Source organism: Eretmochelys imbricata, chromosome 1, assembly GCF_965152235.1.
Source record: "Eretmochelys imbricata isolate rEreImb1 chromosome 1, rEreImb1.hap1, whole genome shotgun sequence".
NCBI lineage: Eukaryota > Metazoa > Chordata > Testudines > Cheloniidae > Eretmochelys > Eretmochelys imbricata.
The window spans coordinates 344,941,113-344,966,392 of record NC_135572.1 but is presented as its reverse complement, the minus strand read 5'-3'; the positions used below and the strand labels follow the sequence as shown (position 1 = coordinate 344,966,392).

Here is a 25,280-nt window from a genome sequence, read left to right as displayed (position 1 = left end):
TGTGTCCCAATCAGCACAGAGCTGCGGCCCATGTGACATCCTCAGGGCATACGCAGCCCACAACTGTAAATAGGTTGAGAACCACTGAACTAGCCCTTATTTTGTGAGGATCGTCAATACTAAACTCAATTGATTCCGGCTGCTGGCCCAATATGGCTGTGTCTGCTATCTGTCTTGCAGAACAAACTCATGTATCCCTATGTGGGGGGTGTTTGAATCCCAACCTCTCTCCCACGATTATTTCTAAGGTGTCTGTCACCATGGTGACCGAGTGCTGTATGAAAATGAAACGTCAGGGTGTCACACTAAGTCCCAATGCAAAGTCATGGCATTTCCACATAATGTTACTGGTTAGCACTTGTGTAGTGCTGATCACCCGTTGAACTAATGTGTCAAATTCATCCCGGTTACAGTCCAATCCTGCCAAACGTCATTAACGTGAGGTGATACATAAATGCACTGTGACAGAATGTTAGCATGAGACATCACAGAGGTGTGATATAATGAGGCCATGCACAAGATAGGGATGTGTAATGGTTTTAAAAGAAGGCTTTGGCCATGCCAGAGAGCCAAAAAGATACATCCTGTTTGGCCATGGCGGAGTTAAAATGTGCTTAAGCAGGGTTAACACAGTTAGGGCCAAGTTCTCAGCTGGTGTAATTGGCAGTGATACTTTGACATTAAGCCAGTGGAGCTATGGGAGTTTACACCAGCAGAGAATCTGACTCTTTGCTTGTAGCCCGTGAAGATGAGCACATGGGTTGGAATTTTCAAAGGGGTCTGGCTCTCTTACGCACCCAAGTCCTGTTAACTTCCAGTGGGATTTGAGCTGCAAATTAAAACATTAGCTTTGCTAAATGCTCAGTGCTCAGATTGCAGCACTTTTAGTCACATATTCAGTGAAACCCTATCGTTAGCCATATTCAGAACCTCTCCATTTACTAACAGGCATACACAGAGCGGTCGATGCTATAGGAATAACCCCTTCTCAGACCGGAATGGCTCTGTGAAGTTTTCAGTTTGGGCATCTTAGCTTCAAAATCTCTCTACTGTCAGTGGTGAGTCAACATTGCTTTAAATCTATAATTATAGCTTCTCTCACATTACTGCCAGCTGAAGGCCTGGTTTTGTTTTGTACAGTGAGTTTTACTTTGAAGATTTTATAAGCTCTGTCAACACTAAATTTATTAACAGTGCATTCGACACAATGGAGGTTTAAGACGGAGAGCCCGATCTGCCTTATTCTGGCAAAACGCCCACTGAAAGTAAGCAAGGGTGGATTAAAAATAAATCCAGCTAGGGCTCAGGCCTCCAGTCCTTACTCAGACAACACTCCCAGTGAAGATACTGAGAGCTTGGCTTCAATTGCAGCTTCTGACCTTAACGGTTTTTTTCTAAATCACCCTTAACATCGTAAACAGCTGTCTTCATTTGCCTCTCCTCCCTTAATCTCTTTTTTTGATGGATGCCTTTATGGATACTGCCTTGGAGCACCAGGGCGGTCATTTGCCTTCAGATGGAACCCTGCCCTGTTGCCAACTCTCATGACATTTGATGTTTTACTTAAAGCCCCAGCTCCTAGAATCATGTGATCCTGAGAGAATCTCAACTTTCATTTAAAAAAAACCCCAAAGTTTGTAGCCCTCATGGTTGCAGATCAAAGCTTGAAAACATGAACCCTAAAGGCTCAAAAATCAGAAGACAAATAAACAGATCCCAACATTTACCTTTTTTTAAAAAGCTCATGATATTTAAGACAATCTCATGATTTTGGGGGGCCAGAATCAGCATTTTTGAACGCTTGAGGTTGGCAATCCTGTTTTACTGAAATGTACATCACCTGCAAAGGTGGAGAGTGGCTTTGTCCTCTTTCCCTATAGAGGAGAATCATTCCTCTTGCACGCACGGACCGTGCATCACTATTAATCGAAGGATCGAGAGGAAAACAGACTCCATCCAGCGTCCCTGGCCTGGAAGCCATCTCTTAACACTAAGGCTAGGTCTACACTGGCAGCGGCGTGTAGCATACGTGTAGTTACATGCTGCACTGAGAGGCAGGCTGTGTCCACACTGCAGTGTGTAGCTACACGTGTTAGGGAAAAGCTTTGGCAAGGGGAGACAGTGAGAAAGGCTTCATCAACTCCTTGCTGTCAGAGTCTTTCGCTCAGTCTACACTGCCATATACCTGTGCTGGGAGGGGGGCCTACATGCATATGTACACTATACGCCGCCGAAAAAGGTGTGCATTGTAGACGCACCCCAGGACGAGACATGGGAATTTGAAGATCAGTTTATAACACTGCAGCAAACAGAGTGCAAAGCTTTTAGGAGTCAGGGCTTTCCTTGTAAAAGCTAAACAAAATGTGCAAGCTCATGAGTATTTTACTTCAGTGGAATTCCTCTCACTGGCTCCGTCAAACACAAACCCTAAGAGCTTTGGTTGTTCATGTTTTAAGCAGAAAGAAAATGCTAACAATAAAGGGTTAATTCTCCAGTTGACTCCGACCTTAAACCACAGATTCATTCTCTTCTATTATAAAAATAAAAGGAAACTCAAAACTAGAATATCCACAAGTGTCTTGAGACCAAGCTCCACAGACAATGGCTTTTCTGTGAATTCCGGTCCCGCCTTACAGCTGCTCCAGGGCTGTTTTCACAGCCATGATTCAGGGCACTGACCCAGCCAATTGTGAGAGAGAGAGCACAGAACAAACACTCCCAGGCAAACTTACACAAACACAAGTCAAGCTGCCCAGAGGCAGGGAGGATGGCTCCTTTGTTTAGCAGTAGGAGGTAAAGTGCGTTTGTCTTGCAATCACAGGACCAGTGCGGAAGAATTGATCCGACACTTTATTAAAGGACTTTGGCGGAAACAGTACCAATTGTAGTACTGAGTAAGGACTATTGCAGGAAGGGAGGGAGAACAGCTTGAAACACTCAGAATGATACCAGAAGTGGTTTGAAAGACCAGAGCAACTCAGAACCCAATCCTGCTACCCATAGTCACATGAATAATCTAGACCTGCACCAGCAATGTCATTCAGCTACTGGTGCGATTAAGGGCAGCTTGCATAGTTAACAGGATCAGAGCAATAAGTGACTCAGCCAAAGCTACTTCTCTTTGCCTGTGTCAGAGCTGGGCCTGGAATTCAGGAGTTCCTGGCTCCCAGTCCTATGCTCAGACCAGCATGTTCTCTCACCTTTTCCTTGCCCCAAATACAAGCAAAGATGAGTAAACGAATAAAAAGATAAATAAGTTAAATTAAAAATTGTGGTTTCCGAGTAATATGCTGAGAGATGTCCTAGGCATAAGATAGATAGATAGGACTGGACTGGAAGGCAAGTCCTCACCTCTCCTTTAGGCAGTATTTTCTGTTCATCCAGTTTAAAGGCAGTCCCTATTCTTCTCCTTACAATAGGTGGCTCCTCCCCTGGATCTAGGGGGTATTCCCTGGGCAGCTTTCCTGTGAGCTCCTGAAAACATAAGATGCTATTAGTGAGGAGGGGAATATGCAAAAGCAAACCCATCCCGTGTATATTTTTAAAGTGCAGCAACACTCTGAAAAATGATTGTAAAAATGGCACTGCCAGGGTTCCATTGTTTATCATCTTTCATATCAAATATGATCAGTTGATAAATATACAGAAGGTTTTTCTAACTTCCAGGCCTGTGAGCTCAGCCTGTGCTCTGAAAGTCAAGCTGAGTTCTTTTTTGGCTTGTGCATCATCAACAGGAATATATATTCCACAACTAGAAGAAAAATTAACATGATCTGTCCGTCTAGGGTCTTAGGTGCTGCTCATCAGCAGGATGTCAGAGCATGATGCATGAGCCAGGACAGATGCCAGCTCACATTCCTTCAGCAGTGTTGTCTCTATAGAGAAAACAGTAAGGAAACCAGTTATTTTTGATGGAGAAGCCAGCAGAGCTGACTCTGAATTCACTCAGGGAGCAGAGCTGTCGAGTGCCACTTTTACAATCATTTTTCTGATAGCAACTGCATGTTAAAATACTACAATCTAATTCATGACCTGTCTGAGACAGCTGCAGTGAAAATGGTGATTTAAAGCAGTGCCTGGTACCGATATGATAATGTTTTATGAATTGAAATCCTTGCCAAACTCCAAGCTATGTCACGAGCAGTTTTGGAGCAATATCAGACTGAAAGGGTCATTTGCAAAGATTAGTTTCAAGTGTGAAGCAGCAGACCCTGCAAACTTTCACAGCCAGGGGATGTACACTGGAATAGATTTGAAGCAGGCAAAGGAGCAAGTGCCAGGATTGATGCTAACTCTGTGTTTTTTCTGGTACGTACAATACATCTACACTGATCTGAATTAAAGACATTCAAATGCCTGCAGAGAAAGGCGCGAGTATTGCTACAAGAAACAACCCAGCTTCTTGAGCTGAACAGTCTCTGCACTGAGGACAAAAGGCTTTTGTGTTCTGCATCACCAGCCTTGAGAGGATCCAGCTGGCAGAAAACCCTAAATCATCTGAATCCCATATAACAGTGGCTGACCTTAATGTGCAGCGTGTAGCTCGGCTCTCTGCCTCCCTCATGCCCCCCACGACCCACTCCCTAATGGGGGCTTTCTTTCTGCTGTTTTCAGGTCACTGGGAAATGAGGCCCTGGCCATTTCAGCCCCTAGCTTAAGTAGTTCCCAACACAATGAATTCCTAACCCAGCACTGCAGTGAAGTGTACAATGCCCTTTTTCAAGGTTGTTTAAATGCTTCCCTCTCCAGAGTGGCTGTTTTAGATCCTTTTCTGTAACATGTTTATCCTGTTGCACAAAATGGCTGGCTACAAATAGTGCATCAAGATACAGATTCTGGGTCTTTCTACTGAGCATCACCAGGATCCTTTATAACCCCAATCTTAACATGAAGTGCAGGTGTGGGGAACGAGTTACATCTTTAATGGCTCCTTTGCCAAGACTCCAGAACGCCCAAGGTTTTGTAAGAACAAAAGCAACGCGGGCTACTGTGCTGGTGCCATAAACTGGAACGGATTTACAGGCAGGGACCTGAAATTAATCTGAATTAATAAGTGAATCAACATGATGCCACTGTTGTGAATGGTTTGGGCCATGCTAGTTTGATTAAGCCCAGGCGTGAACCCTTTTTTCTTCTCCTTGCCTGTCTCTGCCTCATTTTAACTCAGCAAGTCCCACAGCAAACAAACCGATTCAGGACCGCCCGAGAGGAAACGTTTAAAATAAAAGAGCCAGTGAAACTTTTGACCACTTTCTGCAGCTGATCCAACCTAAATGGTTTATGGACACTTGGTCTGACCTGATCCTGCAAACCTTATGCAAGAGAGTAGGCCTGTCGAAGCCAATTGAGACTTCATACATCAGGACTGCTCATGCAAGGAAGAGTTGTGGGATGAGGCCTGCACATATTTCCTCTGACATTCTGTGTTGAAAAGCTGTTTTCCTCCCGCTTATCCCAGCTGGTGTTCAAGTCAGAGCCAAGTCTAAACAAAGCGCAATGAGATTTTTAAAAAATGGGCAATGGTCTTTTTTCTGTTTGTTTTTTAAAGTGATATGCACTTTAAATATAAACAGCAACTTAAAGATCTCAGTACCGCTGCCCAGAGCCAACTCTCCCATTCTCTATTCCTGGCAGTGATCTTTGTTAAATCTGGATTTTTCCAGGCCTGGGAAACAGGAGTTATGTATGCATGTGTGATCGAAGTGTAAACTTCATATAAGCTGCTGCTAATATTTATTATGTTTCCAGGCACAAACGCAGCAAGGATCCTAACTTCTCCAGCATTTGAAATGGTTTGATGTTCACAATGACCTGCTTTAAAACAAACCAGTTTAAATCAACCCCAACGGTAATTAAACAGACACATGCCAAGTACAATATGACCTCATCATATGGCACCCCATTTGTCCCATGGTGATATTTAAGGCAGAAAGGTGATTTTCTCTTGACAATGTTACCTAACATTCTCTTCTACTAGTGATACCGATGATGTAGCCAAGGGACCTCCTCAGCATTTGTCATGTTACATACAGCTCAGTGAAGGGAAGACCCCACCATGCTGCACACAAGTTCACCCCAAACTGTGCTATTTGTATTTGGGGGGCCCCAAACGGTGGTGATTTAACCCCCATGCCAGGCAAAGGGACTGTGCTGTGAAATAGCTGGGAGTTGGAAGAGCATGCTGGGAAATGAACATAGAAAGAGTGCACCTGAGGCCATGTCTACTCTAGGAAAAGAGGTGAGTTAGCTCACATGTTACAAACACACCTTTCTCCTACTGAAGATGAGGACCAAGGGGCATATACCAGGCCAGGTGACCACACAATGGCTAGACAAGATGTGCCATCTACAGGCACTAGCCTATTCCCATTGAAGGCAACGGCAAACTGCCCATTAGGAGCCCTGTTGAAGGACGCTAAGTATCTACTAAGCATCCACCACTCATGATGACTTCAATAGGAGCTGCAGATGCTCAGCATCTTGCTGGATCAGGCCTTATGGGTGCACAACTGGTTTGGTGTGAGTCCAGCTTCTCTAGTGTAAAGAAGGTCTTGTGCCACACTAGACATGAAATGCCTTGGGATCACTCAGTCCTTAGGCACCACACACTTTGTGAGATAGGATTTAGGAAGGCTTTACTTCTCCTTCCAGCCTCCATCCATTTTCAAACGAGGCTGTGAGCATATAAAAATACAAGCCACAATGTTTTCCGGGGTTATAAAATTTCTATTGCCTACCGCTTCTCGGATACACAGTTTCTTTAGTTCCTCCAGTCGCTGGCGCAGTGTCTCTTCCAGAGCTTCCTGCCTGGATTTCAATGCAGCCAGCATGTCTTTCTTGGCAGACTGAGAACTATCCGACTCTTGGGAACCTGTCAATAAACAATGATTTCACTAGGCCAGCTGACAGCAGGACACACATCTGGAGCATTAATGAATTTCACCAAAGCCTACCCTTTGGACGAGAGCTTTCCAAAAAAGAATCAGACTATGAAATGAAGCAGGGTGTTACACAGTCATGTTTGTTTATGACAAGTTCTTCATTCTTAAACTAACAGAATGGGGTCAGACATCTGAGCATAAAGAGATTTGTAATTCTCTTCTCTGTAAATAAAAACAATCAGGTAATTTTTTTAAGCTCCTCTTGAAAATACTACATACAGTTCTTACGAAAGCTCCCAACAGCAAACGGAATTTACAACGCATCAGAAACACATGTTAATCGCTTAAAGGCCAGAAGAGACCATCACAATCATCTAGTCTGACCTCCTGTATAGAATTTCACCCAATGATTGCTGCATCTAGCCCACTTACTTGTGGTTAATTCTAACTACGCAGAAGAAATGTAGTAACTGAAGCTGGATTTTTGCAAAATAGAAACAAAGTTAAAAACCCGCAATAGCTAACAGAAGGTCTTTTCATGGCAGTTGTTGTTTCCCATGGATTTATATGCCACAATGTTCAGAGCTGGATGCATAAATCCATATTTAGATGCCTAAATAAGGGGCCTGATTTTCAAGTGACAAGAACCACTGAAGTCAGTGATGTTACATTGTTGTAAATCCAGAATTAACTGACATCAGAATCTGGCCTTGAGATTTTGTGTTAATCTTTGTACTTCGTTTCTTTTAAAAAGAGGTATTGATTGATCTCCTTATTTAATTTCACCACTGAATGGGGCACACATCTTTGTTCAGGGGCTCCCTGCTCAAGTGAGTTGTGATTTTGGTTGCATCCATTTTCGGGTGCCCAACTTGAGGCATCTTAAAGGGGGCTTGCTTTTCAGAAAGTGCTGAGCATCCAGCCTCTGAAAATCCTGGCCCTTTAAGGTGTCTCAAGTTGAGCCCCACTTTCCAATCTAGTCCTGTATACACTATGGGACTTATCTGCCATTCTCCTACACCAGTTTCCTGATGCTGCCTCGGCCTCTGCAAAGCAATGGAGTGCAGAATCAGGCTCTTATTGTCTACCTTAGTCAGATTTTCCAAGAGGCCTTAACCAAGCCTCAGCTAGCACGCCTGTGAACATCAGGATGAAGCTTAGCACGCCTGTGAGTATAAGGACCTACAGGTGCACTTTCAGGGCTGACGCTGAAGCGTGCAGTCAGTATTCTCAGTCCGAGTTTGTCGAAAGCTTTGCTGAGGTTCTGCAAACCTTTGGAGTGACCCTAGGGGCAAATTTATGGCTTTGCATCAAAACCTGATGAAACTCGTGTTTTCAGCTACATTTTGCTTTGAGTTTCTTTGCTCCTACTCTCCTCTCAGACACGGAAAGTGGGAAAAGGGACGACGAAATATACTGGAGGGAAACACCTCACACCAGCCCAAAGGGGATGGACTAGAGCTAATGGAGCTTCTCCAGCGCTACTTTCTGTGACCTGCACACCACAGAACAACTTGCGCTCGTTCTGCACAATGACCCTCTCCTGTGCAACGTGCGTGTGTCTACAGTGTTTACTGGGATGTGTTGGAAGTGCAAAACCCCAGACTGGAGTTCTCTAGAGATCGGCTGGACTCTAGGACAGGACGGGTGCCATTTTACAATGCGTCACCAGCAAAAATCAAGACAACTCTATGGGAACGCGGAGCACATTTATCCAGACATAAAATTAAGAGCATCAAATGGATTTCATTCGGGTCTTTTTATAGCCTTAACCACAAGTAAGGCCCAGAGTAACACAAGTTCAAGCCAGGGAATGCTCAGCACTGCAAGAGTGCAATGGGATTTTCCTAAAGGAATTTCCATTTTGCATTCAAGCTGGCCGGGTAAATCCTCTCTAGCACCTCCCTAATAATAATGGCAGTGAGCACTCACTGGCAGCGGGTGAACTGCTGAACTCTTCTACGCAACTGCTGATGAACTGCTGACCTCCAACAACAAGCTGCTCATGATTCCTGCAGATGTTTTGCTCCTTTCTTTTTCTTTTAGAGTAACTGGCTGGAGCGCTTTTTCCTTTCTGTTTTCCTTTCTCCTTCCTCTCTTCTCCCCACCCGAATGTAATTTATTTTCAAATTTTATATATATATAAAACCACCTATCACCACAGCATCTAGACGGATGCTTCTGTTGCAACATTTAAAAACACATAAATTATATGCACCACACCCGGCAGTTGGATGCTTGACTTGACACCTCTAATTATGGGCATGTCTACACTAGAGAATTAAACAGTTTGTGTAGTTGAACTGGTTGTGCTGAACTGATTTAAGCACAGTGCATTGCATCTAGCTGTGTCAGCTGTGCTGTGTCAGTTTAAGAGCCATACTAGCCTTGTTCAAGGCCTTTCAGTTGCAATGCTTTCTGGGTACCCATCTCACAGTTCCTGGTACAGTTCCTAGAAGCAATGGATTCTGGGAGATTTCAAAAGGCCACCAATACACTGTTGGATAAGTAGGGGGAGGACTAGCGGAATTATTTCAGCTTGTCCACATTCACATTGGCATTAAACCAGTTCAGAATGTAGTGGGTTATTAGACTAATCTACTCCAACTGGGTCTTCAAATGATAAAGTTGTGCAGTGTAGACAAGACTCGTATGACTGAGGACAGGAACTTCTCAGTTCAGGACCCTCAATGCTAGACTTTGCATGGTCTGACAGAGTCCGTCTGTTAACCATGGAGGCATTTTGCAAGATCTATCTGTTACCACAGCCCTTTTCTGAAGAGATAGGATGAGCTGGGCTTTCTGTTTGAGTTCTCTTTCATAAACCCCCCTTTTTTCTTAATGAACGTTTGGATTATTTTTGCATTTCCTAGGATTTTGTGGGCCTGATTCTCACCTCACTTGCACTGGTGTAAACCAAGAGCAAACTCCATCAAAGCCAATTGAGTCACACTAGCGTGAGATGGCTGCCAGGGAGAGAACTCAGCTCTGTATTTTTGTGCGCCTCGAGTGCCCATGAGAAGCTCTGTATATACTGAGAAAATTACTGACACTAGCAGACCTGTGACCACAGCCCCAAATGTCAGACCAAATGTAAATGAAGAACCAAAAATCAGAACAAAGCAAGAGACCATAAAACAAACAAACACTAAACCAAACCAACCAACTACATGCTACACAAAATAAATACATCAGCCTTACTTAATGCCATTGAATTCAGGCCCATCAAGGCCTTCCAAACAGCACTATTAGCCGAGAAAAGATCACTGATTTCCACCATACAAACCATGAGAAGCTGCTTTCTATTGATCTTACCTGCCACGAGGAGCTATACCTTTATGGAACAGTCATATTGAAATTCAATAGAAAACCATACATTTTCTGTATGGTTTTTGGACCGTCCTATGGAATTTATTGGAAAATTATACAGAATGGTTCAAAAGACCTTTTGAAGGTTAGGACTCACCAAATTCTATAAGGTTTCTACAGTAATTCCTTTAGAATCCTGTTAAGGCCCTGATTCTGCAAGAGATGTAATCACCTAGTATTCAGCATGGGAATAGCTCCATTGATATGATTAAATCCTTTGCAGAATGGGACCTCCATTTATATACAGACCTATGGTTTAATTCCTATTGAATCCTACATGCCTCTTCTCCCAATTATATGGTGACAGGTATAAGTCATGCCATTTAGACACACAAGGAATGCCAGATTGGTTCATGTTATGTCTCTTACATCCAACTTTGGGTCAAATTTCTGCTCTCAGTGACCTGATTACTTCTTGTCTCACGGACATCAACGGGAATTACAGCTGTGAAGCTGGGAGGACAGTTTGGTCCTTTCTGAACAATTTACACCCAATGTGTAAATTACACAACCGCTTACATCACTGCTGAACGTTTCCTGTAGCGATTAATGGCCTGATTCAGTTCTTGCTTAGGCTGGGGCAAATCAGGAGTAACTCCAATGGCGTCACACTAGTATAAAACCATTGTGAGAGCTGGGACTGTCAGACCCCAAGTGAATTGACCAAGGGTCGTGGTGGAGTCTCCATTACTGGCAATTTTTATATCAAGCGGAATTTCTTCTAAGAGATCTACTCTGGGTATTATTTTGGGGAAGTTCTCTGGTCTGTGTGGTACAGGAGGTCAGACTAGATTATCACAATGGTCCCTTCTGGCCTTGGAATCTGATCAACGCAACACAATGAGTCAGAGGACGATTTGTCATCAGAATTCGGGAGCTCCTAGTTCCCAGCCCTGTGCAGGCGCCTCGAGCGTAGACCCTGCTGCCTCTAAGACAGGGTACGTTTTGGTAGTTTGAATAGGTATGTTTACTGCTTTCAATATATTATTAATTATTATTATTATTTGTATTCCAGTAGCTTCTAGAGGGCCCAACCACGATCAGTGCCTCACTGAGCCAGAGACAATCCCTGGCCTGAGGAACTTACAGTCAGGACAGACATCACAGTCAAAGGTGGGGGAAGAAAGGAGTTTAATATAAACCAAAGTGATGGTTTATAAATGTCATGTTATTTCTATGATTTTTCTGAGGACGGCTAGGGGGTTCGTTTATTTTTATTTATTCATTCTCTGCATTAAATATCTTCTAGGCGAGGAGTGGGGACAGGAGGGAAGGCAGGAAGGGATAAGCTGAAAGGAAAGACAAAGGAAGTGAGAGGGACATTGAGGGGAAAGAGAGAAGGAAGGAGAGGATCACAGAGAGCAAGAGGAGTGAGACTGGTTTAGTGACTGTCAGCGACAGGGCTGGAGCAGAGAGGGAAGAAAATCCAGAGTAAAAAGCCACATTTTCATGGGCCAGTGACATCACCTGTGGTCCAGATGTGTGATTCTGGATGGCTCTTTGATGCATTTTTTTCTTGCTTTTCACAAGCAAAACACAATGTAAACGCGGCAATGATTCATGCTGTATCCTGTGGCCTGGCTGCCATCTCTAGTCTCCTGGCCTAAAGCAGGCATTTCATCCAAGTCCACGTGGAGCTGGGACTGACATTGCACAGTACACTCCTCACGCTACACCACGGTATGATTCATGGCTGCAGGATGTAGGGGAATGATTGAAAGTGACCACAAACAGCCACTATCTCCCAGCTCTGACTAACAAATAGGATATCCTCCTTAGCGATGGCCAGAGACCTGCTCCTGGCTTTTCAGTGTCCATCTGGAATTATTCAGAACAGGATGCACACAGATATCCTGCAGAGCGACTGCTCTTCATTAGTCACTTTGCTCATCTGCCGTTCCATAGACTGGCCTAGTTGCTGTTTACCAATGAAAACACTCAGTGTAGAGTAGTAGGAAATTCACCTCTACGGATGTAGCGGAAGTGAGGGGTGAATTGCCATGCTGGGAAGGAAAAATCTATCTGCAGGACTAAGGCATTTTTGAAATATAAGCAGGCATATTTACAGGAAACCTACAGTTGCAGAAGTGACTGTGTCTATGCCATGCCGTGGGGGAAGGGGATGGATTATTTTAACACTTACATGTGCAGAGATAAAGCAAAAGTATGGCTCTTCTCTACAAAGAAATCCTACAAGCTCTCCTCTGCTCACCAACCTCCCATTGAAATGAATGGGACTTCTACAGGCAGAGGGGACTGCAGAATAAGGCCCACACAGATGCATGGTAGCCCACTGACAGGGAGACATGGTCAGAGCAGTGCAAACCTTCACTAGAAACCCCAGAATCATTCTACGCTCAGCTGGGTTTGTGTTAAATTGCAAACCGTTGAGTTAAACCAGTGATAGGCCCAAATCAAAATGCTTGATTTGAAAGTCAGGGGACTTGTCTGATCTCATTTACATGGCTGTATCTCTGTTGACTTCAATACTTCAGTGCATTTACTCCTGCTTTAAACCATAATGAGATCAGAACCAGACCTCACATCTCTACCATCGACAAAACTAACACTTCATATCCAAACAGCCCTAAACGTTAGGTTCCAAATCCGGGTCAGACCCTAGCCCAAACTTTAGGGTATTCTGATTCAGCACAGCGCTCTGAAGAGAGAGGTTCGAGCCCTGAACTCGGCTCTGCTCACTGGTTGATCCAGGATTTTGGTTGAGGCCTTTCTCTGCTCAAAAGACGGGCCAAGGTTCATGGGAGAGATTCTAAAGGTGCATTACAGTTTGCAGCAAAGACACATAAGGAGAGAGGTAGCATGATGTAGTGGATGGGACACTGGCTAGGGAGTCAGGAGACCTGGGTTCTATTCCTGGCTCTGCTGCTGACTTGCCCTCTGTTTTGCCACTCATCCTTTGTCTGTCCTGTTTATTGTGACTGTCAGCTCTTCAGGGCAGGGAACGTCTCTCACAACGTCTTTAGATGGCACCTAGCACAATGACACCCCATCTCAGTTGGGACTTTTACGTGTTGCTATAATAAATAATAATAATTTGTGGTTTCATGTGTCATCTACACAAAACAAGGGGACACTTGGCAGTTTCAATCTGAGCTCCTCACCATGGTTTTTGGTTTGTTCCTTTAGGGGAAGACATGAAGAAACTCCACGAAAAAGAGGAGAGAAAAACAGGGAGCGGGAAAGAGGGCCCAGCAGTGAAAAAGGGAAACATTTTCTATTTTCCCGTGGTGATTCATGATAACTCCATGTATTTATAGTCTGGAAATTTACAGTGGCCTCTTAATCACTCAACTCTCATTCTCTCGAGATCCATAAATGGTAGCCCTCTGCTACAAACAATAACACACCATTGTTATGATCATGTATTAATAATCGTCAGCACAAAGGGAGGAAATGCAAACGTTTGGAGGGAGCCTGGGGAATGTGCTAGCTGTTCACCAGGATCTGGAATGCGGCGCATCCATGACCGTTACACTCTCCACTTCTGGTCTGCTCACATTAAGCAACGTTTAGGGGCTTGATCAGTTTGACTCTAAGGAGAGATGAACCCAGCAAAGTTTCTGTGTTTATCAGAAAGTTGAGTAAACCCAAACTTCAGCTCTCGTTAATGAATTGGCTCTCCGGTCACAGGGTTCTTGTGGGCAAGAAGGCAGCAACCAGGGGTCTGATCCAGAGCCTGCTGATGTCAGTGGTGTCTTCCACTCACTACATTGGGTTTTGGATGCAGCCTCAAGCTGCCTCCTCTTCCCTGCAGAGAAGAATGAGCTCCTGCAGCATGGGGTGCTTTGTGCTTGTGCAGGACCTAGCACAATGGGGCCAGAGCCCATAACTAGGTGCTACAGTAATACAAATAATTCTCTATAAGCAGCCAACCTGCTCCTCCTCCTCAGGCGGCAGTTATAGCTTCCCAGCGTGCACATGGGATCAGTGTTGCGTTCTTAGGAACCCTGGGCTAGATCACTCTTGGGGACTGTAGCGGGGTGGCTGCCCTACTCCTGCAGAACAGGGGTTAAAAGCAGCCCTGGAGAAAAGGAGTGAAAAGCAGCTGAGGGAGTGGCTGACCGCAGGTGTGGCCATCTCACTTAGGGCCCAGCTGGCCCTGATAAGAGGGCAGGGGGCCAGGAGCTGTCAGAATCTCATTCTAGCTCTGGAGTGGGAAGGGCTAGCTGTTTGGGAGCAAGGTACCTGAAGCAGAGCAGTGGTGGGGAAGGGCAAAGGGAGCTAGGGAACTCCCGCCTGGTAAACCCCCAGGCTGCAGGCCTTGGTGAAGGCCTACAAAAGGTACTGGGGCTGCAGAGAGGCAGCCCAGGGATAGGCAAAGGCAGCAGGTCCTACCCCCTTGCCAATTATGAGTGGCCATTACAGACTGCTGTTTGCCCCAGTGAGCAGGGGCTAGATGAAGACTGGCAGTAGCCACTGAGGCAAGGTGGGCTTAGAGGGTTGGGGGTTCCTCTGGAAGGGGAGACCCAGAGTGTGGGGATACTGCTTGGGCAGAACCCTGAGGTAAAGGGGCACCGGGGTCCATGAGGGACATGGGACCTAAGGCAGGTGAGACACCAGCCAGAAGGAGGTGCTCCGGAGCTAAAAAAGAGCTAATTCCCAAGATGACCAGTAGGAGGTGCCACACCGGTGAGTCGTCGCTTCGCTACAGGGACCCAAGTTCCTCTAAAGTGCTCCTCCTTCCTACAGATCCCCTTTGTGTGTCCCCTCCTTCATTAGCTAAGACATCACAGCTGCAGCCACCAGACAGTAGCAAGCTCCAGAGCCCTCTGTTAAATCTGAGACTGTCCTGCAAATGTCCTTGACCATAGGTTTGGTGGGCCCCAAAATCTGGCTCTGAGTATGTGTCTCTAACAGTGCAGCTGGAAGCTGACGTTCCACCTTGTCACACCAGGAGCACAGCATAAACCAGAGCAATTTCACATACTCCTGGGTTTTAGGTGTGCAGACACAACTGCAGCTGGATCCATCTGAACCACCTGCCCAGCTCCAGGTCAGTTAACTCCACATGCTCTCCGTCAATGTGGCAAGCCTGCTGGACATGTAAACCCAGCACTCTGAACTTATCCAGGTTGGCTGGGTTTTAAGCAGGGAGCAAAAAATAACGGGCAAAGATCTGCTGTCAGTGGGGTTGCTCTGGGTTACACTGGTGTAATCGAGATCAGGATTTGACCTAAAGACGTTTAGGAGCCGGATTTTCTCCTGACTTCCGCCTGTGACCATCAGGGCTAACCCAGTGAAGTCAACAGAGTCAGACTGGTGTGAGCACAGAATCCGGCACTCTGAATCCCTTGGTATGCAGGGGGTTGAAAGTCAACGTACTAACACAGATGCCGCATTGGCGGCAAATAGCTTTTGAGGATGGGAATGCTGCCAGCAAGGCTGGGATCTCTGGAGGGGCTCTTGATGTTATTTGCTTTCAGCAGTGAGAGAGCCAAACTCACAAAGAACGCCAACAACCCAACACCACACCAGAAACTGCACCACCACTGCAATTCCCTGAACAGATACTTGGCACAAACAGTGGATTGTGCGCTGCGTCCTGAGGGACAGGAGAAACAGAAAGGTGTCTCCGTTCACGGGCTAGGAAGAGAATTCTAAAACAACTTGCTCTCGACTGCAGCCAGCTTAAAACGTAACTCTTATTGCCTGTTTTTGAGGAATTTCAAGTTAGCCACAAAGGACGTTCTGCAGCACAGTTGATGTACAGAGTCAGTATGGATTTGGTTTTGTAGCCAGTGGTTCTCAGAGGGTACATTTCTCTCTGTAATTATGAAAAGATCCTTCTCCCATGTCACGTTTCCATTCTTGTGGATTTTAATGAGTCTAAGTGATGTCTTCTACACTTCACTTAAATGACCCATCATTGTGATAATAATGCTTTACACTTCCGGTGGCTTTTCACCCGAGGAGTTTGCAGCCCTTCACAAACCATGAGTCCTCACACTGATCCTAGGAGGTACGTGATCACTGTTGTACAGATGGTAAAGTTGAGGCACAGCGTGGTTAAGAGATTTACCCAGTTATGGAAGAAGCCATCTCGCAGGCAGAAAGTGTTGGAACCAGGAATAGACCCATAGGCGGTTAGGGCTAGAGCGGGCTCAACCCTCCAAAATCTATTTTTGAGCCACCCTGCTGCCCATGTGCATGCCCAGATCAGCTGGGGAAGCCCCATGTCTAGTGGGGCCAGAGGCAGGGTAGGATGTCATGGGGTGTGGGTCCTGGCCGCTCGCTGGATTCCTGGAAGGTGGAACTAGATTCCTCAGTCCCCCGGGGGTGATGGCTCCTGACTGGTGCCTCTCAGGAAGGTTTGATGAGACGGGGCAAGAGTCCCAGGCATGGGGAAGGGATCCTGAGGTGACTGGTGGGGAGAGTCCCAGACCAAAGGAGAGGGATACTGAGGAGATGAGGATGGGGAAGGGGAATTCCAGGAGATGGGGGGGGGAGGCCCTGAAGGGATGGGGGAGAAAGGGGCATCCCAGGCAGTGGCGCTGGAGCAATTTTTATAGTGGGGGTGCTGAAGGTGGAAACCATGTATTTGGTTGTTGTTACTACTTGTAGCCAGGGGTGCAGCCGTACCCCTAGTTTCAGCACCTCTGGTCCCAGGAGAAGGGGGAGATCTGAGGGAAATGGGGGGGAAAGGAGTGTCCCAGGAGAAGGGAGGAGATCCTAAAGGGAATGGGGCGGGGGGAAGGAGTGTCCCAGGAGAAGGGGGGAAATCCTGACGGGAATGGGGGAAAGGAGTGTCTCAGGAAGAAGGGGGAGATCCTATGGGGATGTGCTAAAAGGAGAATCCTGAGGAGGGGGGAGATCCTCAAGGGATGGGGAGGGGATGCAGAGTCCCCAGGGACAGGGGGGAGATACTGAGGGGATGAGGAGAGGGGGAGTCCCAGGATAGGGGGCAGACCTTGAGTTGCTGGTGTGGGAGAAGGAGAGACCATGAGGTGATGTGTGTGTGGGGGGGAGGGTGAGAAGGGGAGTCCCAGAGAAAGGGTGAGATCTGTGGTTATGCGGAGGAGAAGGGGAGCCCAAGGATAGGGGGCAGACCCTGAGGTGATGGAGGGTAGAAGGGGAGTCCCGGGGGACGGTAGAGATCTTGAGGCCCTGTGTCTGTGTGGCAGGGCCAGGAAGGGGGCAGAGTGGGGCATCACAAGTGGAGGATTTTGCCTGACGGTGGATACATGCCTCAGATGACACTGTGGTGAGCTCCTCTGAATTGCCAAGCAGCGAGGGCCAATGGGCCGGAACAGGGAGCTGCGGGGAGACTGCAGGGTGGGCTCTGCTGCCTGCAAAGAATATTTTCACCAGTCACCGATGAATAGACCTCGGGCTCCTGACTCCCAGTCCTCAGTGGTGCAATCCCTTTGACAGGGATCCCTGTTTGGCTTCTTCCATAACTACTGACGATTCCACTCTATAAAGAAGCCAAACTAAGGGGTGTCTAATCCCTCCTGCCACTCATGCTGCTACACTCCTATTTTGAGCCTGCTAGCTCGATCAGAGCTAGCACAGGTATGTCTACTTGAGCTGGAAATGACAGCTTCCAGCTCCCCTTAGCTCTGCAGCCTATTACACACTGAACATCTTGACAGAAGCATCTAAGCATTTTCCACAGGAAAAAACCTTATAAAACTTGGGGCTCTAGGCAGTTTCTAGGTGAACGGTACCTGGAAACTGGCTCGTTGGGGAGCTGAGAGGCCAGATGAGCAGGGGGCACTAGCTGGAAGATGAAGAATGAATTTCAGCAGCTAAGAGACAAGGCAGATCAGTGCAGAATCTCTAGAGGAGATTCTGTCTTTTTACTACCAGGTGCCCTCTTCAATCCCCCAGCATGTGCTTCCCAAATGAGCCACAACGACTGATGGCCACCAACCCAGTCATGGGGAGGAGATGGCTGCATAGGCCGGAGGTCGTGAGAGACAGGCTGGGTAGCAGCAGGGAGATGAGTGCGTGAGGGATTTGGAGGAGCAGGGTGTGGGGATAGGTCAGGTAGCAGCAGGGAGCTGAGAAGACTGGAGATGACATCCTGGGGAGAAAGAGGAAACTAGCAGTGAGGATAGGAACGGGGTCACATTGGAGCCTGGATCTCTTGTTGGGTGTGGGGGTTTTGGGTGAGGGAGGAGGAGGAGATGAGAGACAGATATCACATACCCAGAGAGACCGAAGCTGAAAGGAAGAATCTTGTTACTGTCAGATTCATTTCTGAAGGGCCCATCTTTCACCTCACCTGGCAGCTCTTGCATAATACAAAGCTACATCTTCCTCTTTTCTCCAGCCGAGGGGCAGGAACCCATATTTCCCATGCAGTTACAAGGTAAAGGACTTACCGGATGACAAAAGACTGCCACTGCTTCCGCTGATAATTTTGCCTTTGCTTCCCATGTTGGCTAGTTTTGAAGTCTTCAGCGTTCCAGTTTCAGTCAGATCAATAGCGATTTCACTTAGGCTTCTCGCAGCATGAATCTTGGACTGGGAATAGACACAGAGCTGTGTTTTACACTCTGGCGTTGCTTTAAGAGTCACAGAAGCAAAGAATCATTTCACCGTGGCAGGAAACAGGCCCTCAAAAGCCAACTCAGCCAACTCACTTTCCCAAGAATGGAAGGAAACTGGCACTTGAATGTCCACGTTGTCTACTGCCCTTGTTGTGTTTAGAATCTGGGGGCAATTCTGCCATTGCTTCTTTGTTCGTTAATATCTCTCATTTGCCAGGGACTCCTTTCCCCTCTTCCCTGCCCTTAAATCAGAGAACCACATCCAGAAAATCTGAATGTTAAGAGCTACAGTAAGAAACCACCAAAAATGCCAACATAATTAGCACCCTTCTCGCTGGGTAGCCTCAGTGCAGAAGCCATCCAGTGCCCACTAAAGTCAACAGGACTCTTTCCATTGGCTACAGTCAGCTTTGTATCTGGGCCTGAATGAGCACAAAGATTTACTTAGGCCCCCACACGGTCCCTTCATAATAAGGGCTGGGAACCCTGGTAGGACAATGTGGCGCCCATGATGTATCTGTTAAGAACAGAGGACTTCACTCTGCAGGGCTGTATAAAGCTCTACAACAGAAAGCAATGCAAGGCTTCAGTCCTTCACTATGGCTGTGCAGACTACAGGCTTGTCTTCACTGCAGGGGCTAGCTTGAGTTCCTCCACTAGCCCCACTTCCGCTGAGAGTGGCCACACTGTGAAACAACACGTTAGCCACACGCAGGGCTCTGATGAGCAGCACAGCGGGACTGGATCAGCAGACTCACTGGATCAGCGGCCAATGAGCTGTGGTACCTTGAGTTGCAGCCGGGAGCTGCATCCCCACTGCATTACTAGCTCTAGGGTCAGCACCGCTAGAGCTTCGACCCACCCACACCCCGGATGGGCCAGCTAGCTCGAGCTGAAAGCACCACTTAGCTCAAGCTAGAGATATCTGCATGTGGACAGGAGCTGGGTTGGGGCCAACACTTGAAGTATTCCATGAGCGATGCTGCTGTGAAGACAAGCCCTAGATATTAGCAGTGTTTTGTATGTACATGACAATTTTAGTCAATTCTTGTGTCTGGATTACACACCTCATCACCATTGCCAATGGTCAGTCTAGCCCCGTATCCTGTCTCTGATAGGGCCCAGCTCCAGATGCTTTAGAGCAGCGGTTCTCAAACTTTAGCAATCCGAGGACCCCCATTTTGATTTAAAATTTTTCACGGACCACCCCAAGCCGGCTTCTAATTTTCCCTGGGGGTGCTCAATCCCCACTCAGCCCCAGGCCTCGCTCCCACTCCACCCTTTCCCCCAAGGCCCCACACCCGCCCCACCTCTTCCTGCCCCATCACTGCCCTGCATCTTTCTGCTCCCTGCCCTGAGCACACCCTGTCCCTGCTCCTCCCCCTCCTTCCCAGCACCTCCTGCACGCTGCGGAACAGCTGTTCCGCGGCGTGCAGGAGGTGCTCGGTGGGAGGGGGAGGAGTTGATCAGCAGGGCTGGTGACCCTGGACATAACTCGCGGACTCCCTGGAGTACCCTTGTGGATCCCCCAGGGGTCTGTGGACCCCCGTTTGAGAACCTCTGCTTTAGAGAAATGTGCAAGAAACCCTGTACTAGGCAGTTATGGAAGAATCAGCCCATGTGGAAAGTTTCTTCCCCACCCTTCAATTAATTAAGAACTGGCTTATGCAAGGCCGGATTAATCTTTTGTGGGCCCTGGTGCCTGGAGAGTGGCCCTGCCCCACGCTCCATCCTGAGGCCCTGTCCCTGCTTAGCTCTTCCCCCCCCCGCGAGATCCCGCTTGCCACTCACATGGGGAGGAGGGGGCGGAGTAGAGTGAGCAGGAGGCTGGGGGAAGAAGGGCGTGGAGAGGAGTAGGTGGGGCCTGGGGGGGAAGAGGCCGAGCAGGGACAGGGTCTCGTGGGCAGGGTGCGGGGTGCAAGGCCATCGTCTGGGCGCCAGGGCTCCTTATGAGTGTGGGCACAGTACCATTGTAAACCCAGTATCCTGTATAGTGTAAACCCTATTCTGTACATTGGTTATTAAATCCACTAAATAAACTAAAAAGCCAGGCTAAGCAAACAGAAATTCCTCCACCAAAAAGAACCCAATCGGATGTGATTTGAGCATGCTGGACATGGATCTGAGAGCTGACTGTCATTCAGCCTCTGCTATGGAAATTGGTTTTTCTTTCAGACTAGTTTTGAACCTAAAATGCTTTTAACAACTAAAACCCCCAGTTTTATAGAGGTCTCAGGGAAGGCTTCCCATCTGAACACTTTGTAAAATCCTGGATTCAGACAGCTGGGTGCCCAGGCCCAGCTCATAAGAACCTGAACCTCCACTGCTGTGTGGAGCTTCAATTAATGCAACCCTAAGGATATGCTGACCTTTGGTTAACCTGGAGTTTCTATTAACTCAGAGAACTGGTGTCACACTGTGCCGAACGATCCGGGATTTGCCAGTGGCCTGAAAATCTTCATTTCATGTTTAATTTTTGGGCCCAGTTGTGGAACCCGTCTCTCCATTGGTGGGCATTTACATTAGCAGTCCCATTTGATGCAGTAGGACTACTTGGGTAAGTAATTCCTCCCCCAGGCTAGGAGAGGTACTATAGCCTTAATGTTTTCAAGTGGCAAATGTTCACAATGTTTGGAAGTCTGATTTGGACAGGCACCCAAAAACTAGGCTGCTTATGCCCATTGGAATGAAAACAGGGAATCCTAGAAATCTTGCAAGAAAACCTGGTTCTAGGAGATATCCAGCCTTACTTTGTGCTCTGAAAAAGTTCAGATACTTTAGATAGGTTAAGGAAGGCAGAATGGTCTAGCACTGGGAAAGGAGAGTTCTATGCTCCATTCTTGGCTCTTACTAATTTGCCATGTGATCTTGGGCAAGTCACTTAACCTCTCTGCCTCAGTTTCCACATCTGTGGAATAATAAAGGGGATAAAATGGATCCCTACTTCACAGGGGGTTTTAGGCTTAATTTGTGACTATATGTAAACATAGTGCTTTGAGATCCTCAGATGGAAGGTGCTAGAGAAGTATTACTAGTCACACATCCTCTATTTATCTTAGGTAATTATGTGACATTCATTACTGTAATATCTGAGCACCTCACAATGTTTAACGTATTTATCCCCACAATACCCCTGTGAGATAGGGAACTGTTATTAACCCCATTTTACAGATGGGGACCTGAGGCACAGAGATTAAGGGCTGCATGCCGAGCCTCCTAGCCATTCAGCCTGCCTCTCCGATAGTACCTGCATCACCTCAGGTGAGAAACATTGGAGGAACAGTCTTTCAGCCTCTTGGCCTTGCTGTTTCTGGTCAAAACTGAGAAGTGCTGAGGCACGTGAAGGGAACAATATTTTTAAAAGACATTCCCTTCACAACTTTTGAAGGTTCAATCTCAGTTCTAGCTGGTGGGTCAGGTTGCTTCATATTTTGTCTGAACTGACTATCCATAGAATCATAGGGTTAGAAGGGACCTCAGGAGATCATCTAGTCCAAAGCAGGACCAATCCCCAATTTGTGCCCCAGATGGCTCCCTCAAGGACTGAACTCACAACCCTGGGTTTAGCAGGCCAATGCTCAAACCACTGAGCTGTCCCTCCCCCACTTGCTGACCAGGAGCCTGCGCATGACCTGCTTGATATTTGGCCATCTACTATCTAACTACTTGGCTAGTCTGATTTTCAGGGGTGACAAGTCTTTGAGCTATTCACACATTAGTGATTTCTTATCCTCATGCAGCATGTGCTGCATGTATTTGTATTACAACTTCAGGGAGACGCCCTGTGGTTCAACCCCACTGATCTCCAGGGTATAAATCGGAGCAGAAATTGGGCCCATCTATCAGACTGCGCATTGGCTAACGTCCTTATAGAACAATGCTGAGCAGAGGTAGTAATACTAGATGGTATTACTACAGTCCCTTACTGGCATGCAGACCCTGCTAATTGCTGGAAACATGCCCTCCTTTGTGTGTGCGTGTGTAAAGTTAGTGCTGATAAAGATCCTGGCCAGAAGTTCCTGGAGCCTGAAGTCCGCTACTCATTCAGACAAAAGCAAGGAGAAGTACAACTAAGAACAGGCAGTGCAAGCTTCCCCAGTAAAAGCCTGACCCAAAACCCACTGAAGTCAGAGGAAAGACTCCTCTTAACTTTAACAGGCTTTGGATAGGACTCAGGTCCACAGTCTCACTAACGTACATAGAGGGAACACTTCTATAAAGGAGAAGGGTTTAGTTTCTACACTGCTTCTACCCTTGGCCTCTCGGTTGCCTTACAATGATGATGATTAACTTATGGGTTTTTTGTATGTTGGAGGGAACAGGACTCAAATCAATTAACTCATTTCACAGAGGCCACTGAACAGCTAGTTATGCAGCCTGGGCTGGATTTGTATAGGCAGCTCAGCAGTTAAAGGCTAGACTATATCCCATTACCGCTCCCCTGGGCCATTCAGTCCCCCAATTCTGAAAATTTTGAATGAATCATTGCACAGACCTGGTAAGTCTCATTTATTTGGAGGGAAACTTGCTCATTTGGGATTAATTTCAAAGCAGTTTTTAAGATTAGTGGTGCCATTCCAATGAGGTCAGATGGTCTACGGAACCTGCAGTCGCACAAGGGATGGATTGACACCATGGATCAGTTTGGCCTTTTCACTTGTGCTGAAGGATTTTGTGCTGTGTGTGTTTCAGCGGGACATTTAGACTCTCCCTCATCTTTTCTGACAATTTAACTCATTTAAGCTCCGTGCAACTGGAGAGTCCTGCTGCATTCAAGAGCATCTGTGTTATCAGAAAGTCCCACAAAAACAAGTCTCTTGAGACCAATATGGCAAACGTTTGACTGACTTGGTGTAGTCACCAATGCATAGACATGGCTCTTTGCCTTGCTGACTTTGTCTGCTCTGTGCAGAAAAAAGGGGAACTGACAAGAATTTTGCACCATGAAGAGTTCATTCAGAGAGCTGGAAGTCTTGTAAATTTCCACATTCTGCTTGAATTCCAGAACAGAGCAGATAGAAACAGTAGCAGTAAGAGTTCAGGGTCTCCAGGGTCTGGCAAAATGCTCAATTGTGCATATGATTGTGAACAAAAGCTGTGGATCGGTTTTGCTGCAAGCGGGTCAAAACCAATGCATATTATTTATTTTGTTTTTTAAATCCAGTAGATTGGCTTTGCAAGCAGAGCTGTGCCAAATGTCACAGCAACATCTGAAAAGATGCAGGACTTGCTTGGTTTCAGGTTTTGTTATGAACTCAGAATTCAAGCCCGGTTTGTCAGAATGTATTGTGTCATACAGTGCTGCATCTAATCTCATCTCAATTGCTAGAACCAATCTGGGCCCAGTTTTGAGCAAGTTTCAGCAGGTTTATTGTCTTTTGTCAAAACCATGTGAAATGACAAGTTTTGTTGCAAAACCAGGGAATCCTGTATGTTTTGCTTTCAAGTTGGGATTAATCTAAAGGTGCAACTGAGGGCTTGTCTCCACTGCGAAGTTGTCGACAAAACTTTTCTTTCACGGGTACTTTAAAAAGGTCCCCCGCGAAAGACAAAATGTTTTGCCGACGCAAGTGGCAGTGTGGACGCGGCGCTCCTCCTAACGCCGCTCGCGGGGCTAGAAGTATTTTGTTGGCAAAAGGGCTGACAAAGTACTGAAAAAGAGCTTTGTCACTAAAATCTGCATGGTGTAGACAAGCCCTCAGAGTGAAATTTTAAAGGGGTGCAAACCCAAGTGAACTGAAAAAATATTTGCACAAACCCCTAAGAACTGAAGCCATCAAGTATCTCACAGCTTCACTTTGGAGTGTCCATTGCTGGTTTTATAAAACAAACACATCTAGGAACAACACTTTGATCTGCTTGATTAGCCCTGCTGAGCTATTAAACTTACTTACATTTCATAGTGCTCTAATTTTCTGGCTCAGGGGTGGGAAAAATCACTCCCCTGAGCGCAGCAAGTCAGAGAGCTTTAAAGCGCTAGTGTAGACAGGCTCCCAGCGCTCGGAGCTAATCCCCTGGTGGAGATGGATTACCAGGAGCGCTGGGAGAGCTCTTCCCTGTGCTTGCACGCGACCACACTCACACTTCAAAGCATTGCCCTGGGAGCATTCCCGCGGCAGCGCTTTGAAGTTTCCAGTGTAGACGTACCCTTAAATGAGCCCAGCTGAGACGTTTATCCATCAGTCTTGGCAATGTCCCTTAAAGATGGGGACAACAGACTAAAATCCCAACCCTTTCAGAGAAAGGGACAAAAATATTTGTGTGTATTAACATCAAAGCAATAGCATGACAGTGGGATTATTGCGACAAAGCATTTTGACAGGGTCACAAACATGACTGATTGACTGATGATGGCTGGTGGGTGGTGTTGCCTGTGGGCGTGAGAGAGAGATCAGATGTGCACTCACAATCTGAAACACAATCTGCTGGCAACAAAAGAAGCTAGCCATGAGAAGTTCCGGACACTCAAAACCCACCCTCCCACCAAGAGGAGGGGAATCTGCTTTTGTTTGTT

General features: G+C 46.7%; 1 protein-coding gene across 5 annotated transcripts in view; it reads right to left on the bottom strand.

Moving 5' to 3' along the window:
- Positions 1-25,280, bottom strand: part of FRMD4A (FERM domain containing 4A) — a 292,885-nt gene that overhangs the window by 18,626 nt on the left and 248,979 nt on the right. For all 5 annotated transcript variants that reach the window (XM_077836359.1, XM_077836340.1, XM_077836350.1 and 2 more), the window contains 3 exons: positions 18,599-18,740; positions 6,738-6,871; positions 3,352-3,474 (listed from right to left, as the gene is read on the bottom strand). In XM_077836359.1, the coding sequence (XP_077692485.1) occupies positions 3,352-3,474; positions 6,738-6,871; positions 18,599-18,740 (399 nt within the window). The remainder of the gene's footprint in view (positions 1-3,351; positions 3,475-6,737; positions 6,872-18,598; positions 18,741-25,280) is intronic.